Source organism: Palaemon carinicauda, chromosome 23, assembly GCF_036898095.1.
Source record: "Palaemon carinicauda isolate YSFRI2023 chromosome 23, ASM3689809v2, whole genome shotgun sequence".
Classification (NCBI taxonomy): Eukaryota; Metazoa; Arthropoda; class Malacostraca; order Decapoda; family Palaemonidae; genus Palaemon; species Palaemon carinicauda.
In genome coordinates this window covers 66,927,506-66,942,505 of record NC_090747.1, presented here as the reverse complement: position 1 = coordinate 66,942,505, position 15,000 = coordinate 66,927,506, and the positions used below count along the sequence as shown (strand labels likewise).

General features: G+C 34.8%; 1 protein-coding gene across 1 annotated transcript in view; it reads right to left on the bottom strand.

The window, feature by feature from the left end:
* Positions 1 to 15,000, bottom strand: part of LOC137616955 (uncharacterized) — a 20,732-nt gene that overhangs the window by 1,293 nt on the left and 4,439 nt on the right. Inside the window, exon 3 of the mRNA XM_068346824.1 lies at positions 3,524 to 3,692. Within this exon, the coding sequence (XP_068202925.1) occupies positions 3,524 to 3,692 (169 nt within the window). The remainder of the gene's footprint in view (positions 1 to 3,523; positions 3,693 to 15,000) is intronic.

Here is a 15,000-nt window from a genome sequence, read left to right as displayed (position 1 = left end):
ATAAGAAATTTAATAGACCGTAAGTTTCTGTCCAACAAATTAAGATGAGAATCAGCAGCTGAAGACCAGACAGGAGAACAATACTCAAAACAAGGTAGAATAAAAGAATTAAAACACTTCTTCAGAATAGATTGATCACCGAATATCTTAAGAGACTTTCTCAATAAGCCAATTTTTTGTGCAATTGAAGAAGACACAGACCTTATATGTTTCTCAAAAGTAAATTTGCTGTCGAGAATCACACCTAAAATTTTGAAAGAGTCATACAAATTTAAAGAAACATTATCAATACTGAGATCCGGATGTTGAGGAGCCACCGTCCTTGACCTACTTACAATCATACTTTGAGTTTTGTTAGGATTCAACTTCCTACCCCATAACTTGCACCATGCACTAATTTTAGCTAGATCTCTATTAAGGGATTCACCAACCCCAGGTCTACATTCAGGGGATGGAATTGATGCAAAGAGAGTAGCATCATCTGCATATGCAACAAGCTTATTTTCTAGGCCAAACCACATGTCATGTGTATATAGTATGAAAAGTAATGGGCCAAGAACACTACCCTGTGGAACACCGGATATCACATTCCTATACTCACTATGGTGCCCATCAACAACTACTCTTTGAGATCTACTACTTAAAAAATCAATAATAATGCTAAGAAACGACCCACCCACTCCCAACTGTTTCAGTTTGAAAACAAGGGCCTCATGATTAACACGGTCAAAGGCAGCACTAAAATCAAGGCCAATCATACGAACTTCACGACCACAATCAAGGGATTTCTGTACTGCATTGGAGATTGTAAGAAGGGCATCACATGCTCCAAGGCCTTTACGAAAACCAAATTGCAAACTAGGGAATAAATGATTACCTTCAGCAAACCTATTAAGACGTTTTGCCAGAAGACGTTCAAAAACTTTAGATAATATGGGATTTATGGAAATTGGGCGGTAATCAGTGGGACTTGAGCTACCACAAACACATTTACATAGAGGAGTAACATTACCAATTCTCCAAAAAGTGCTAAAAGCTCCTCTTCTTGCTAACTTGCGCAAAATAACAGATAACTTTGGAGCTAAGAAATCTGCTGTCTTTATAAAAAACAAAGGAAAAATACCATTTGGGTCTACACCTCCATAAGCATCAAGGTCCATCAACAGAGCTTTAATCTCACGAGATCGAAAAGCTAAACTAGTTAGTTTAGCCTCAGGAAAACAGGAATAAGGAAGTTCAAGTTTTTCATTACTCTGTTTACTGTCAAAAACATCAGCCAAAAGGGTTGCCTTTTCCTTTGGACAGTGAGTGACTGAGCCATCTGGTTTAAGTAAAGGAGGAACTGCTGCATCTACACCAAAGAGTGCAGATTTAAGGGTAGACCACCATTTATGTTCCTGAGTTGTACCAGAGAGGGTTTCTTTTATGATTAAATTGTACTCCTTTTCAGTTGAGGCATAAACTCTCTGAGCAAAAGCTCGAAGCTGAGTATAGTTGTTCCAGGTCAAATCTGATCTGTTACCCTTCCAAAGGTGATAGGCCTCCTGCTTCTCCAAATAAGCACGTCTACAATCATCATTGAACCACGGTTTGTCCTTCATTCGGTACCTTAGCACACGAGAAGGGATACGCCTATCAATTATGTTGACTAGATTCTCATTCAAAGAGACAACAGGATCTACACTATTATATAATTGTGACCAATTCAAGCACAAAAGATCATGCAAAATCCCATTCCAGTCTGCTTGGGATTTCATATAAATTTTACAGGAATATGATATATCAGGGACAGGCTGCTCAGTCTTCACTAATAATGAAATCAAGGCATGATCAGAAGTCCCGACTGGAGAATCAACCTTACTAGTTATAACGCCAGGGGAGTCAGTGTATACGAGGTCCAAGCAATTACCAGACCTGTGAGTAGCTTCATTTATGATTTGCTCACAGCCTGATTCAGAGGCAAAGTCTAAAGCTCTTAAGCCATGGCGATCGGTAGGAGAGATAGAACTTAACCACTCCCTATGGTGAGCATTAAAATCACCAACAAAGACAAAAGAAGCCTTTCTATCATCTTCTTGTATCTTAGCCATAATGGTAAGAAGACAATCGAAGATAGAATCATCCATGTCTGGATTCCGGTAGATCGAACACAAATAAAAGTTGTTATGCCTGCCACAAACTTTTATTACCTGAATCTCATATATATATATATATATATATATGTATATATATATAATATATATATATATATATATACGTGTATATATATAAATATATATATATATATATATATATATAAATATATATACATATATGCATATATATGTATGCATATACTGTATATACATACACATACACACATATATGTATATATATATATATATATATATATACATATAATATATGTTTATATTTGATTATATTTTCATCAAAATCCATGATGATTACATAATATGATCTAGGTAATCGATAAATATCGGTAATCTGAATTTTCACGATTTCAGCCAACATTGATAAATACGGAAAGCCATATTGAAGATGGTTACTTCAACTTCTGTATCTAAGAATGATATTTAATAATATTATGGACTTTCAGGAGAATAGGTTGAAATTAATTTCATTACCACCAAACGATATTCTTGTAAGATTAGAACATTTGAAATTTGTCACGCCTGATCCTTGAATATCGAGAAAATTTGGGTGAAAATAGTGGAATAAACCATTTCATATAACACCTAATTCACACAGCGTACAAATTCCGACGGAAACTATTCTCTTCTGTTACATATTTAAGTAATATATCTCAAAAACCTCCAGGAATTCATTTAGAAAATATATAATGCTCAGAGCCGGATTTAGATTTATGTAGGCCCGAAGTTATTTGAGATAATGGAACCCTTTATATGTCCAGACTTCATATGTCCTATGTAAGACCCAAACTTGACTTTTAAAACTTTATGATGTAGTTTATAAAAGTTTCAACAGATGGTACTGCAGTATTTGCAAAAGACTTCGTGTGTAAAACTATTGCATAACTTCAGGTATTTTTTATCTTATATTTTGGAAATGCACACACCGTTTCTTTTATTCCAGGTCCCAAGAAAGTGGGGTCCCAAAGCTATAGCTTGTCGTGGCCTATGTAGTATGTCCCTAACTGGTGATCACCAGACTGGGGTTCGATTCTTGCTCAAACTCATTAATTCCTTTGGTGGCTGCAACCTCACAATCCTTGTGATCTAATGATGGGGGTGTTTGGGAGCCTATTAGTCTATCTGCTGAGTCATTAGCAGCCACTGCCTGGCCCTCATCGGTCCCAACATGGGTAAAGAGTGGACTTGGGAGCTGATCCTTTGTATATATATGGTTGATCTCTAGGGCATTGTCTTGCTTGATAGGGTAATGTCACTGTCCCTTGCCTCTGCAATTCATGAGCGCCCTTTAAACTTTTAAATATGTGAACTCCCCCACTGATGATCTCTAGCAAAAGTTCCTCTCTCGATCCCGGATACCAACTAGGCCTTACCTCAACGTCGTGGAACCTCTCATAAGCTATCTGCCTTGTAAAGATCTGGATTTGGTAAATGAGCCTCTCTTCACCCAGGTCCACCTGCCACCAAGGATTGACAAGTGGAAAGGAGAAATATGCATCTGCGTCATTGAGGGATCCATCAACTGCATCTTCTGGAGGGGAACTGGTGAAAAGAAATGTTAGTTAGTAGCAACTCCTTTTATGATCGAATCTCATGTTAATGAAGCTGCATTTTCGATATCAAGATAAGACGGCTATTACAGCAACCAGTTTATGGGAAACTATTGGTCAATTGTTTTACTGAAAATACTCAACATTATATAGATGTAGGATGACCTTTGCAATAGCGTATCTGTGACTAGGATCAATTGACCAAAGATGAATTATCATAAATTAAGTAAACTAAGCTTAGACATAATGCTTGATATTGAAATTGGTAAGACATCGGTCAGTAGACGAAATTAACAAAAAACAATCAAATATTACGAACAAAATGAAAAAATATTTTCTATTGCTAATGTTTTTTTTGAATACCACAAATTACTGAGTTTTCAGTAAAGATTTGTTTGTTATTGATTCTAATTCTATCTTCATAAAACAGTAAACAAAATTGCTTGCTCCAGTTTGATAAGATCTTATTCTTTAAGCTAAAATGGAATGCAAGATCTGATCGCTCTAGTTTACGTGAGAGGAAAAACCTTTATTTGTCGTAAACTTATCTGTGGAGATCCTGTGTGAAGTTTACACCTCAAATAAATTTTCTTTTATGAGTGGCATGAATCATGAACTGTTTCAAATTTCCTTCAAGATCTATTATATACATATATATACATACATACATATATATATATATATATATATGTGTGTGTGTGTGTATATGTATATGTATATACACATATATGTATATATATATATATATATATACATATATATATATATATGTACATATATATATATATATATATATATGCAAATATATGTGTGTATATATATACATACATATATATTCATAAATATGCTTATATATATATATATATATATATATGATATATATATATATATATATATATACATATGTAAGGTATACATAATAAACCCATGACCCAAGGGATCATTGGAGAAGTTAGGAGTGTGTGAATGTCAAGTCATAACAGGATGCGAAAGTCAAGACCAAGCTAAATCATTACAATGTAACATTTTGTATGAAGAGTAAACACAACACAAACATCCCGTGAGAAACAGTTGACTTATATGATCTTTGCAAGGAAACAGATGGGTTCTGGTAGTAATCTTGTGTAATCATATTTGTAATAAATGCTGAGATAACTCATACGACATTATCACCTAAACTTTTATTTTTGTCAGTTCTATTTTCAATTGTCATACGGAATGGTCATCCGACCAAACCATCCATACTCCTGTGATGGAGCTACAGTACTAATAAACTGTTTAAAAGTTAACTTACATAGACTTATTCAGAAGAAGTAACCTACAAGTCTAACATATATAACATTGAAGAGACATGAGATAGAACACTAATGTGTGTTTATAACAGTACCACACCAACAATTGGTGGCAGCGATATCAACTCAACTTTAAGAACCAGCGATATCGGCTCAACTTTAAGAACCAGCAATATCAACTCAACTTTAAGAACCAGCGATATCAACTCAACTTTAGGAACCAGTGATTTTAACTGTAATAATTAGCAGTTACAACATTAATGAATCTACAATTTCGACGAAGTATCTACGTCCACCGAAGAAATGAACGTATCGAATATCAACTATAAATATTATACAAACTAAGGAACAGGATCTTCAATCAACGTCTTAAGAAGACGAAGGAATGGCATTCAACTTTATCAACGTTAACTAAAACATTCAAGAATCATATCCAGGAAATAACACATTCAACAATACGACGGGATATCAAATCGAAAACATTCATCCAAAGCAGCTAAACTCTCACAAACCAGAGAGAGAGAGAGGAAATGACGTCATCGACCATCGCCCATATATACTGAAAAGCGAAGTACACTTCTTTTTTCATTCAGTTTTAGGCAGTGAAGTGTTTGTTGTCACGAGTCGATCGTTCATTATTGCTGGGGTGAGTTATTTGCAAATCTTCATTTTTTCCTTCATTAAAGGAAACTGTATTCAACTTTGAATTCTCGTCTAGAATTTTTTTTTTCTGTGCTAATTCCGTTTTCTTTCAGAAGTTCTCGGGAAATATCTTTATATTAGTATCATTGTTTTGGGGGAGTATGTTATAATCTGCAACATATCTTTATTGTATAGTGCTTATACGTTTACGCAGTGGACGTCTGTATTCATATAGAGATATTGATAGGATTGCAAGTAATCGTACAGATAGAAAAAAAAAAAGTAAAGTAAACATGACGCCTCCTGTGAATCCCAGTAACCCCACCCCCGGACCGAGTAACCCCATCCCCGCTCCCGTAGTAACCATAGTAAGTGCTCGTTCAGCTATCCTTCCTTTTCAAGGTCGGGTCAATGGGTTCTTACCTCAGAATGTCGAGTCTTGGATTTCATCAGTAGACGCTCACTTAAATGCTAAACATATCATAGACCCATTTGTACAATTACAAGAAGCTAAAAGTTTTATAGACTTTTCTAAAGGAGATGCAAGTGCATATCTAAGGGGAGTTTCTTTTCAAGAGGCAGTTGTATGGGACGATTTCAAAGTTAGGCTACGTGCGATCTATGGCGGTGAGGAAACCTTAGATGTAGTTTTAACATTAAGAAATACACTTAATCAAGCCACTATGACTCGGCTTAATGTTATAGAGAGAGCAGCTCTCATTGCCGATAGGCTTAACGAATATCAGGATATTTTAGGTAATTCCACATGAGTTACTGGAGATAACATCGCCATGAAAGATTTCTTACGATTAATGTATTTAACTTGCATGACACTTATGTTGCCAGAAGCTTTAGTGCGGTGTTTTGATAAAAAGTTAACGCCCTAAAGTACAGAATTAGATGTATATAAACAAATAAAGAAACACATGTCTAAGTGTACTGATCTTGATCCCTTGTTAACACAAGTTTTTTTAAAAAATGAAACGAAGCCACAACATGTAAACGTAATTAATAACAATAATCAAGTCACAGGAATGACGTGTTATAATTGCAAACGTCAAGGTCACTTGATTGCAGACTGCAGAACGAGATTCTGTTCGATACATAATAGTTCAACTCATTTATATAGTCGATGCTACTCGCGTAATCAACAACAGAATCCTAGAAACACACAGTCAATTCCACAGTCAATTCCCTATGGAAATAAAAAGAAAAATCCCCAGTTCAATAAGAAGAAACAGCCAAACGTCAATGCAGTTCAAAATCAAAAACAAAGAAATAGTGCTTCAAATAACTCTGATCCTGGGCCGTCTAGCCAGAATTTGCAAGGTCAGACTAATTTTCAGAATGTTCAGAGCAAAGCAAATACCACATAATTAACTCCAATGGGGAAGAGAGTGATGTTGGGTCATTCGTATCAACATCAGTAGTATCAAATAATCCATTTAATGTTTTATCAGATCATTGTGAGGCAATAGATTTTCCTATGAAACACACGGCTGAATAAAATAAACCAGTGCAGGCTCCCATATATTTGCAACACATTCACACAATAATAAGCCAAAATGAGTTACGACCGACATTATATGCTGTAAATTAATAACACCAATCCTTTACATTATTTTTTGACTCTGGTAGTCCACGTAATATCATGGATTTGAGGACTCATCACTTGTTATTTTTTAACTTCCCTATAGAGAATTCCGGAGTAAGGCTCTCGGGTATAGGAAATAATGAATTAAATGTAATAGGCGTAACTCATGTTCAGTACAAGGTCGATAAGTGCACGTTTGCTGATACTTTTGTCGTTGTACAAAACATTGATATGTATCCAGCTGTAATTATAGGATACCCATCTATGGGCAATCAAAACATTATCTTAGCCCCTGCCAAACACGGCGTGTATATCAAAGGAAAATTCTATAAGTCTTCTAATACCTTAAAATCAATTTTTGGATATAAAGGAGACGACAAGTAAAACAGTAACGTACGTTGAAGAACCAATCACTTGTCTCATTAATAAAGAAATAATATACGCGACCCAACAGAATTCTCATTCACCCGTAATATCATCTTGCACACAATCTGTCGAACCAAACGTAACTTTGAATATAATAGTGCGAGTAAATAAAACGTTGCCTGGATCTGAAATATTATTCCTTTCTGACACTTTGAAAACTAATGGATTGTCCATCACACAAGCTATTTATACAGTCGGCTCACAACAACAATGTAATATTGAAGTCTGTAATCATTTAAATACCACTTAAGTAATTCACAAAAATCAACATATCTTGGATGTAGAAGTTTATAAACATCGTATTCTTACCGTCGCTGAAATCAATCACGCTCAATCAGTTGCGGATGAATCCCTTTTGCAATCTATTAAAAATAAAATCAATAAAGACATTCAAGAAGAAGAAATTCAGCAAAAATTTTTTGGACTTTTAACTGAATATCATGATGTTTTTTCCACTATGGATGAATCCTTAGGAAAAACAGATGTTATCGAACATCAAATAAGGTTAAAAGACAAGCAGAAAATTATCTATGTACCCTCGTACAGATTCCCTATGAAATTTCAGAATGAGATAAATGATGAAGTAGGTAAAATGCTAGAAGAAGGAGTCATTAGGAAATCGAACAGCCCTTATAATTTTCCATTAATAGTTGTACCGATAACAGATCGAACATGGCGTATCTGCGTAGACTTCCGTCGCTTAAATGAGTAAACAATCCCTGATCGATTCCCAGTGCCATGTCCTGACAATATTTTATCTTTGTTAGGTCAGAATAAATATTTTACCAGTTTGGACTTACTTAAAGGCTTTCACCAGATATCATTAGAAGAAGATAGTATCCCATACACTGCCTTCAGCACAGCCAGGGGACATTATGAATTTTTGCGTATGCCTTTTGGTTTACGTTGTGCTCCCATAACATTTACTAGAATGATTAACATAGTGTTTGGAGACTTACTAGGGGATATATTGCATGCCTATATGGACAACCTTGTAATCTTTTCTAATACCTTAGAAGAACATTTACGTAATCTGGAACTAGTACTACAGAGACTGAGACAGCATAACTTAAGGGTAAAGATTAGTAAGAGTGAATTTTTCAAGACAGAATTAGTCTATTTAGGTTTTACTTTGTCTAGCCAAGGTCTTAAAGTAGTCCACGATAAGGTGTCGGCTATCCGTAACTTTCCGATACCTACCGATGTCAAGGGAATACAGCAATTTCTGGGGTGTAGTGGATATTACAGGCGTTTTATACGCAATTATTCAATAATAGCCGCTCCCCTAACTGATCTTACGAAGAAGGGCGTAGATTTCATATGGTCTGAGCAGCATCAACAGGCGTTTAATGCCTTGAAAGATGAACTGTGTAGTGCTCCTATCTTAAAATTTCCTGACTTCGGTAAGGAATTCTTCATTGCAACAGACGCTTCAGACCTAGGAGTAGGTGGGGTATTGCTTCAGCAATATGACAAACAGTTTTTCCCGATAGCTTTTTATTCACGAAAACTGAGAACTTCCGAAAGTAAGTATGCAGTAATAGACAAGGAAGGGCTAGCTATTGTTAATTCACTAGTGCATTTTAAGTTCATAATATACGGTTATCCCGCCAAGGTTCTTACTGATCATAAACCCCTAACCGACTTCTTTAAAGGCTTTAGTCACAGCCCCAAACGAACTCGGTGGCATTTGATCATCCAAGACTTTGGTGCGAGAATCGGGTATTTACTAGGGAAAGCAAATATCATTGCTGATGCATTACCACGCAACCCCGTGTCATCTTATACGGAGCCATTACCTGAATTAATGGATATATCAACATCCATGCCTATTGTTAAAACTGTATCTGAACAGGAAGATCTGGGCTGGAGTGCTGAATTATTACAGACTGAGCAAAGAAAAGATCAGAAATTAGAAAAAATCATAAATGCTTTGGAAGGAAATCCTAAGGAAAAGGAATATATAAAGTATACGCAGCAGAATTATATAATCAAGGACAATATTCTGTGTAGATCCGTGACAAGGAAAACCCGCAATACACCACATGTGACTAACGATCAGGTAGTGGTACCAATCTCACTTATGTCCACTGTTCTAAATTGGTTGCATGCAAATCCATTGCATGGACACCCGGGGTTCTCCATAATGCCTAGGGGCTTATCCCGTGCCAAATCAACCCTTTGAAAGAATACATTTAGATTTATCAACAGGATTTTACGAGTCAGACAGAGGAAATAAGCACCTCTTAGTAATTGTAGATGCTTTGACTCGATGTACAGAACTGATAGCGCTTAAAACTAAAACAGCGATTGAATGCGCTAGGAAGTTTTACGAGTGCTACATTTGTAAACATAGAATTCCACACATGATAATCTCAGACTCGGGTGGAGAATTTAATAATCATTTTTTTAACTCATTGTGTGAATTCCTTAGCATAAAGAAAATCATTACCATGATCTACCACCCAGAGTCGAATGGGCTAGTGGAAAGATTGAATAGGAAGGTTTTAAACATATTAAGATTAACACTAGGAGGATCAGACCCCTACTGGGATATTGCAATACCTACGGTACTAAGTACTCTGAATCACTCATATCATGTATCAATTAAAATGTCGCCGCACGAGGGATTGTATGGTACCCCAGTTAGAACGCCTTTCCATGTATTAACGCCTACAACTATTTATCAAATCCTTTAAAGGAATTTATAAATACAAGCAAATGTCGTTTGGATATCCTTCGAAAGAATTTAGAAGAATCACAAATCATAATGAAAAAGAATCATGATAAAATAGCGAAGCCAACTAAAACATATACCGTGAGTGATAATGTATACATACAAGTAAATGTACGTAAAGGACTCAGTTACAAACTAACACCTAAGTTTGAAGGCGCATCTAACATTTTGGAAACATTAACGGCCAATAGATTTAGAGTTCAAAACGTATCCAAACCCACTGATGAGAGAATTGTACCATTGGCTCACATAAGAAATTAAAATAAGAGAGAAGGAAGTGAGGGATTTTTTTTTTTATCTATGAAACTCGTATGATATTTGTATGTTAACATTTTTTTCTTCTTAATACAGGAGTAATTACATATATTTTTCTCATTGCAGGTTTCCAAGATGAAGTTTTTGTTGTTAGGAGCGATATTGTTCGCTCAGACATTTTTCTCGTGTGGGAAGAGCCCTAAAACTAAAAGTATAGATATTAGATATGGCACTATAGTAGAGAGAACAGAAGATGTTTTTATTACTGCAAGCAATATAATTATAGAAATACACATGCAAGCTATTTTTCTCCCAGAGAATGACGTCACTAGCTTAAAGAGCGACATTTCAAGGTTTGCTGCTTCTTTAAATGAGATGCATAAAAGACATTTTCCTTTTAATATGGAGAGTTCGCTTGCACCGACAGTAAGAGTGTCAGAAATGTTATCGCAAGACTTGCAAAATAAGACTTACGAGGCAGAATCTTTGGCTTGTTACTTTCTGATATGGACAGTAAGACACACTAAACTTGAAAGACGTAACCCGTTTATTTTTGCTGCACTAAACATCTTTGGATCTGTTGCAAGTTTAGGCTTAGGGATTTCAAATCGTCTTAAAATTAGTAATCAAAATAAGAAAATTGTATTTTTAGAACATGAAAACGAATTAGTTTTATCAGAAGTAAGGAATCAGTTAACATCAATTAATCAAATTATGAGTTTGGTGAATGAACATTCTAGTAATATCAGTCAGATTATCGAAGTACAAGACGTGCTGGCAACGTTAACGTATTATGATTAAAAAATAGATCATATCAATACTAAAATTGCACATTTTATTGAGAAATCAAAAGACCATGTGGAAGCTATTACGTTAGCAACTAAAGGTGTTCTATCACCACATTTGTTGCCAATAAAAGAATTAACTTTAATTTTGGAGAACGGACGGGAGAAAATAGGTTATATTCCTTTGTTAGATGCCCATAGGTTAGAATTTTATTATAGCCTAATTACAGTAAGCGTTGAAAATTACAGGATTATGATTACAGTTCCCTTTGATTCTTCCGATGCCTGGCAATCATACAAGATATCACCATTCCCGACTTTCATGACAAATAACTCAAGTCCAGTAATATCCAGTTTGACAGGACATGTATTGATTTCCCCTGATAAGGAAAAATATAAGGTCATTAAAGACTTAGATAAATTAACTCACTGTTCAGATGCAATGAATAAAAAAGGAAGTAAAGCTGACTCCTTTGAATTCCATAAAAAATCAATGGATTCATGCGAGTTAGGTATAGTGCTAAACGATGCTCTCTCCCATACATATGAAAATTGTCTGAAAAAACTTTATCCTTTTGACGATAATAAGTTCAATTGCAGATTAAACAACGGCTCATGGATACGATACGACAAGGCCGGCTTCAATGTATCATGCCCGGACAGATCCACGTCCTATTCCCAAATCTTCGGTGCAGCAGATGGTTGCATCGGTACGTCCACGAATTACATGGTCCTAGGAATTAACACTATCATCAGGGAATGGGCCTACTTCGCGAATTTCACGTGGACCACTACAATCCCATCTTTACCTCTCCCATACAACGCATGAGTGGCTAAGCGGTTGATGAAATTAACCGAGATGGACCACCCGTCACCGACTTATGCAGATCTTCGTTTCTACGTCTTACTAGCATCAATCAGCGTTACGGTGATGATATTTATCGCCGTTAACATCTTTGTTTGGCGTAGGTTAAGGCAAAGACAGGTGGAGCTCAAAAGGAACGTTTTGCCATATCCAGACAACACTCCACACATTTTGAAAACTTTTCAATTTAGAGCCGTTTGAAATTGGCCATTTCATTCACTCGAAGGAGTAAAATTGTCTGGAATAGTGAAGTGCACAAAAAGCGGTTAGTACGCTAGTAATATGTACAGTAGTTGAAGTGACTCTAGGACATTTGCATTTTAAAAACATTTAAAAAAAAAAACATTTTTTGGGCATTTAATAAAATATATAAGCCCTATATTTTAAAATAAAAGTATCTTTTGGGCATCTAATAAAATATATAAGCCCTATATATATATATATATATATGTATATATATATATATATATATATATATATATATATATATATATATGAAACCATGGTGCGTGTACATACCAGGAATTTTTTTTGTGCACTGTAATCATATCTTTACCAAGGTAACAACTATTCTTTAACAAGTTACTGAATCATATGTACATCAGTTTTTTTTGGGGGGGGGTACCACATAATCATTTGCTAGCAATGTACCATACATAGATCTGTATTTTCCATGCATTTTTCTTCATTTTTTGACAATATCTGTTAGGTATGTATTTTTTAATTGTACCTATTTGAACATTCATCCTTAATCACTTGTTTGTGGCTAATATAATATATATATATATATATATATATATATCCTTTCACACTCCTAGAAAACATATTTTTAACGTAATTTTAGTTATTCAAATATTTGAAGGTAGCTGTCCAAGCTAATGTAAGATATACATAATAAACCTATGACCCAAGGGATCATTAGAAAAGTTAGGAGTGTGTGAACGTCAAGTCATAACAGGATGCGAAAGTCAAGACCAAGCTAAATCATTACAATGTAACATTTTGTATGAAGAGTAAACACAACACAAGCATCCCGTGAGCTTATAGCATCTTGCTTTTCCAACTAGGGTTGTAGTTTGGATAGTAATAATAATAATAATAATAATAATAATAATAATAATAATAATAATAATAATAATAATAATAATAATAATAATCTTGTGAAATCATATTTGTAATAAATGCTGAGATAACTCATACGACATTATCACCTAAACTTATATTTTTGTCAGTTCTATTTTCAATTGTCATACGGAATGGTCATCCGACCAAACCATCCATACTCCTTTGATGGAGCTACTAATAAACTGTTTAAAAGTTAACTTACATAGACTCATTCAGAAGAAGTAACCTACAAGTCTAACAAATATATATAACATTGAAGACACATGAGATAGAACACTAATGTGTGTTTATAACAGTACCACACCAACACATATATATGTATATACAGTAAATATATATATATATATATATATATATATATATATATATACATATATATATATATATATATATATATTATTACTAGCCAAGCTACAACCCTAGTTGGAAAAGCAAGATGCTATAAGCCCAAGGGCTCCAACAGGGAAAAATAGTCCAGTGAGGAAAGGAAATAAGGAAATAAATAAATGATGAGAATAAATTAATAATATATCATACTAAAAACAGCAACAGCGTCAAAACAGATATGTCCTATATAAACTATTAATAACGTCAAAAACAGATATGTCATATATAAACTATAAAAAGACTCATGTCAGCCTGGTCAACATAGAAACATTTGCTCCAACTTTGAACTTTTGAAGTTCTACTGATTCAACTACCCAATTAGGAAGATCATTCCACAACTTGGTAACAGCTGGTATAAAACTTCTAGAATACTGTGTAGTATTGAGCCTCATGATGGAGAAGGCCTGGCTATTAGAATCAACTGCCTGCCTAGTATTACAAACAGGATAGAATTGTCGGGGGAGATCTGAATGTAAAGGATGGTTAGAGTTATGGAAAATCTTATGCAACATGCATAATGAACTAATTGAACGACGATGCCAAAGATTAATATCTAGATCAAGACTAAGAAATTTAATAGACCGTAAGTTTCTGTCCAACAAATTAAGATGAGAATCAGCAGCTGAAGACCAGACAGGAGAACAATACTCAAAACAAGGTAGAATGAGAGAATTAAAACACTTCTTCAGAATGAATTGATCACCGAAAATCTTTTAAGACTTTCTCAATAAGCCAATTTTTTGTGCAATTGAAGAAGATACAGACCTAATGTATTTCTCAAAAGTAAATTTGTTGTCGAGAATCAAACCTAAAATTTTAAAGAGTCATACAAATTTAAAGAAACATTATCAATGCTGAGATCTGGATGTTGAGGAGCCACCGTCCTTGACCTACTTACAATCATACTTTGAGTTTTGAAAGGATTTAACTTCATACCCCATAATTTGCACCATGCACTAATTTTAGCTAAATCTCCATTAAGGGATTCACCAACCCCAGATCTACATTCAGGGGATGGAATTGATGCAAAGAGAGTAGCATCATCTGTATATGCAACAAGCTTGTTTTCTAGGCAAAACCACATGTCATGTGTATATAGTATGAAAAGTAATGGGCCAAGAACACTACCCTGTGGAACACCAGATATCACATTCCTATACTACTATGGTGCCCATCAACAACAACTCTTTGA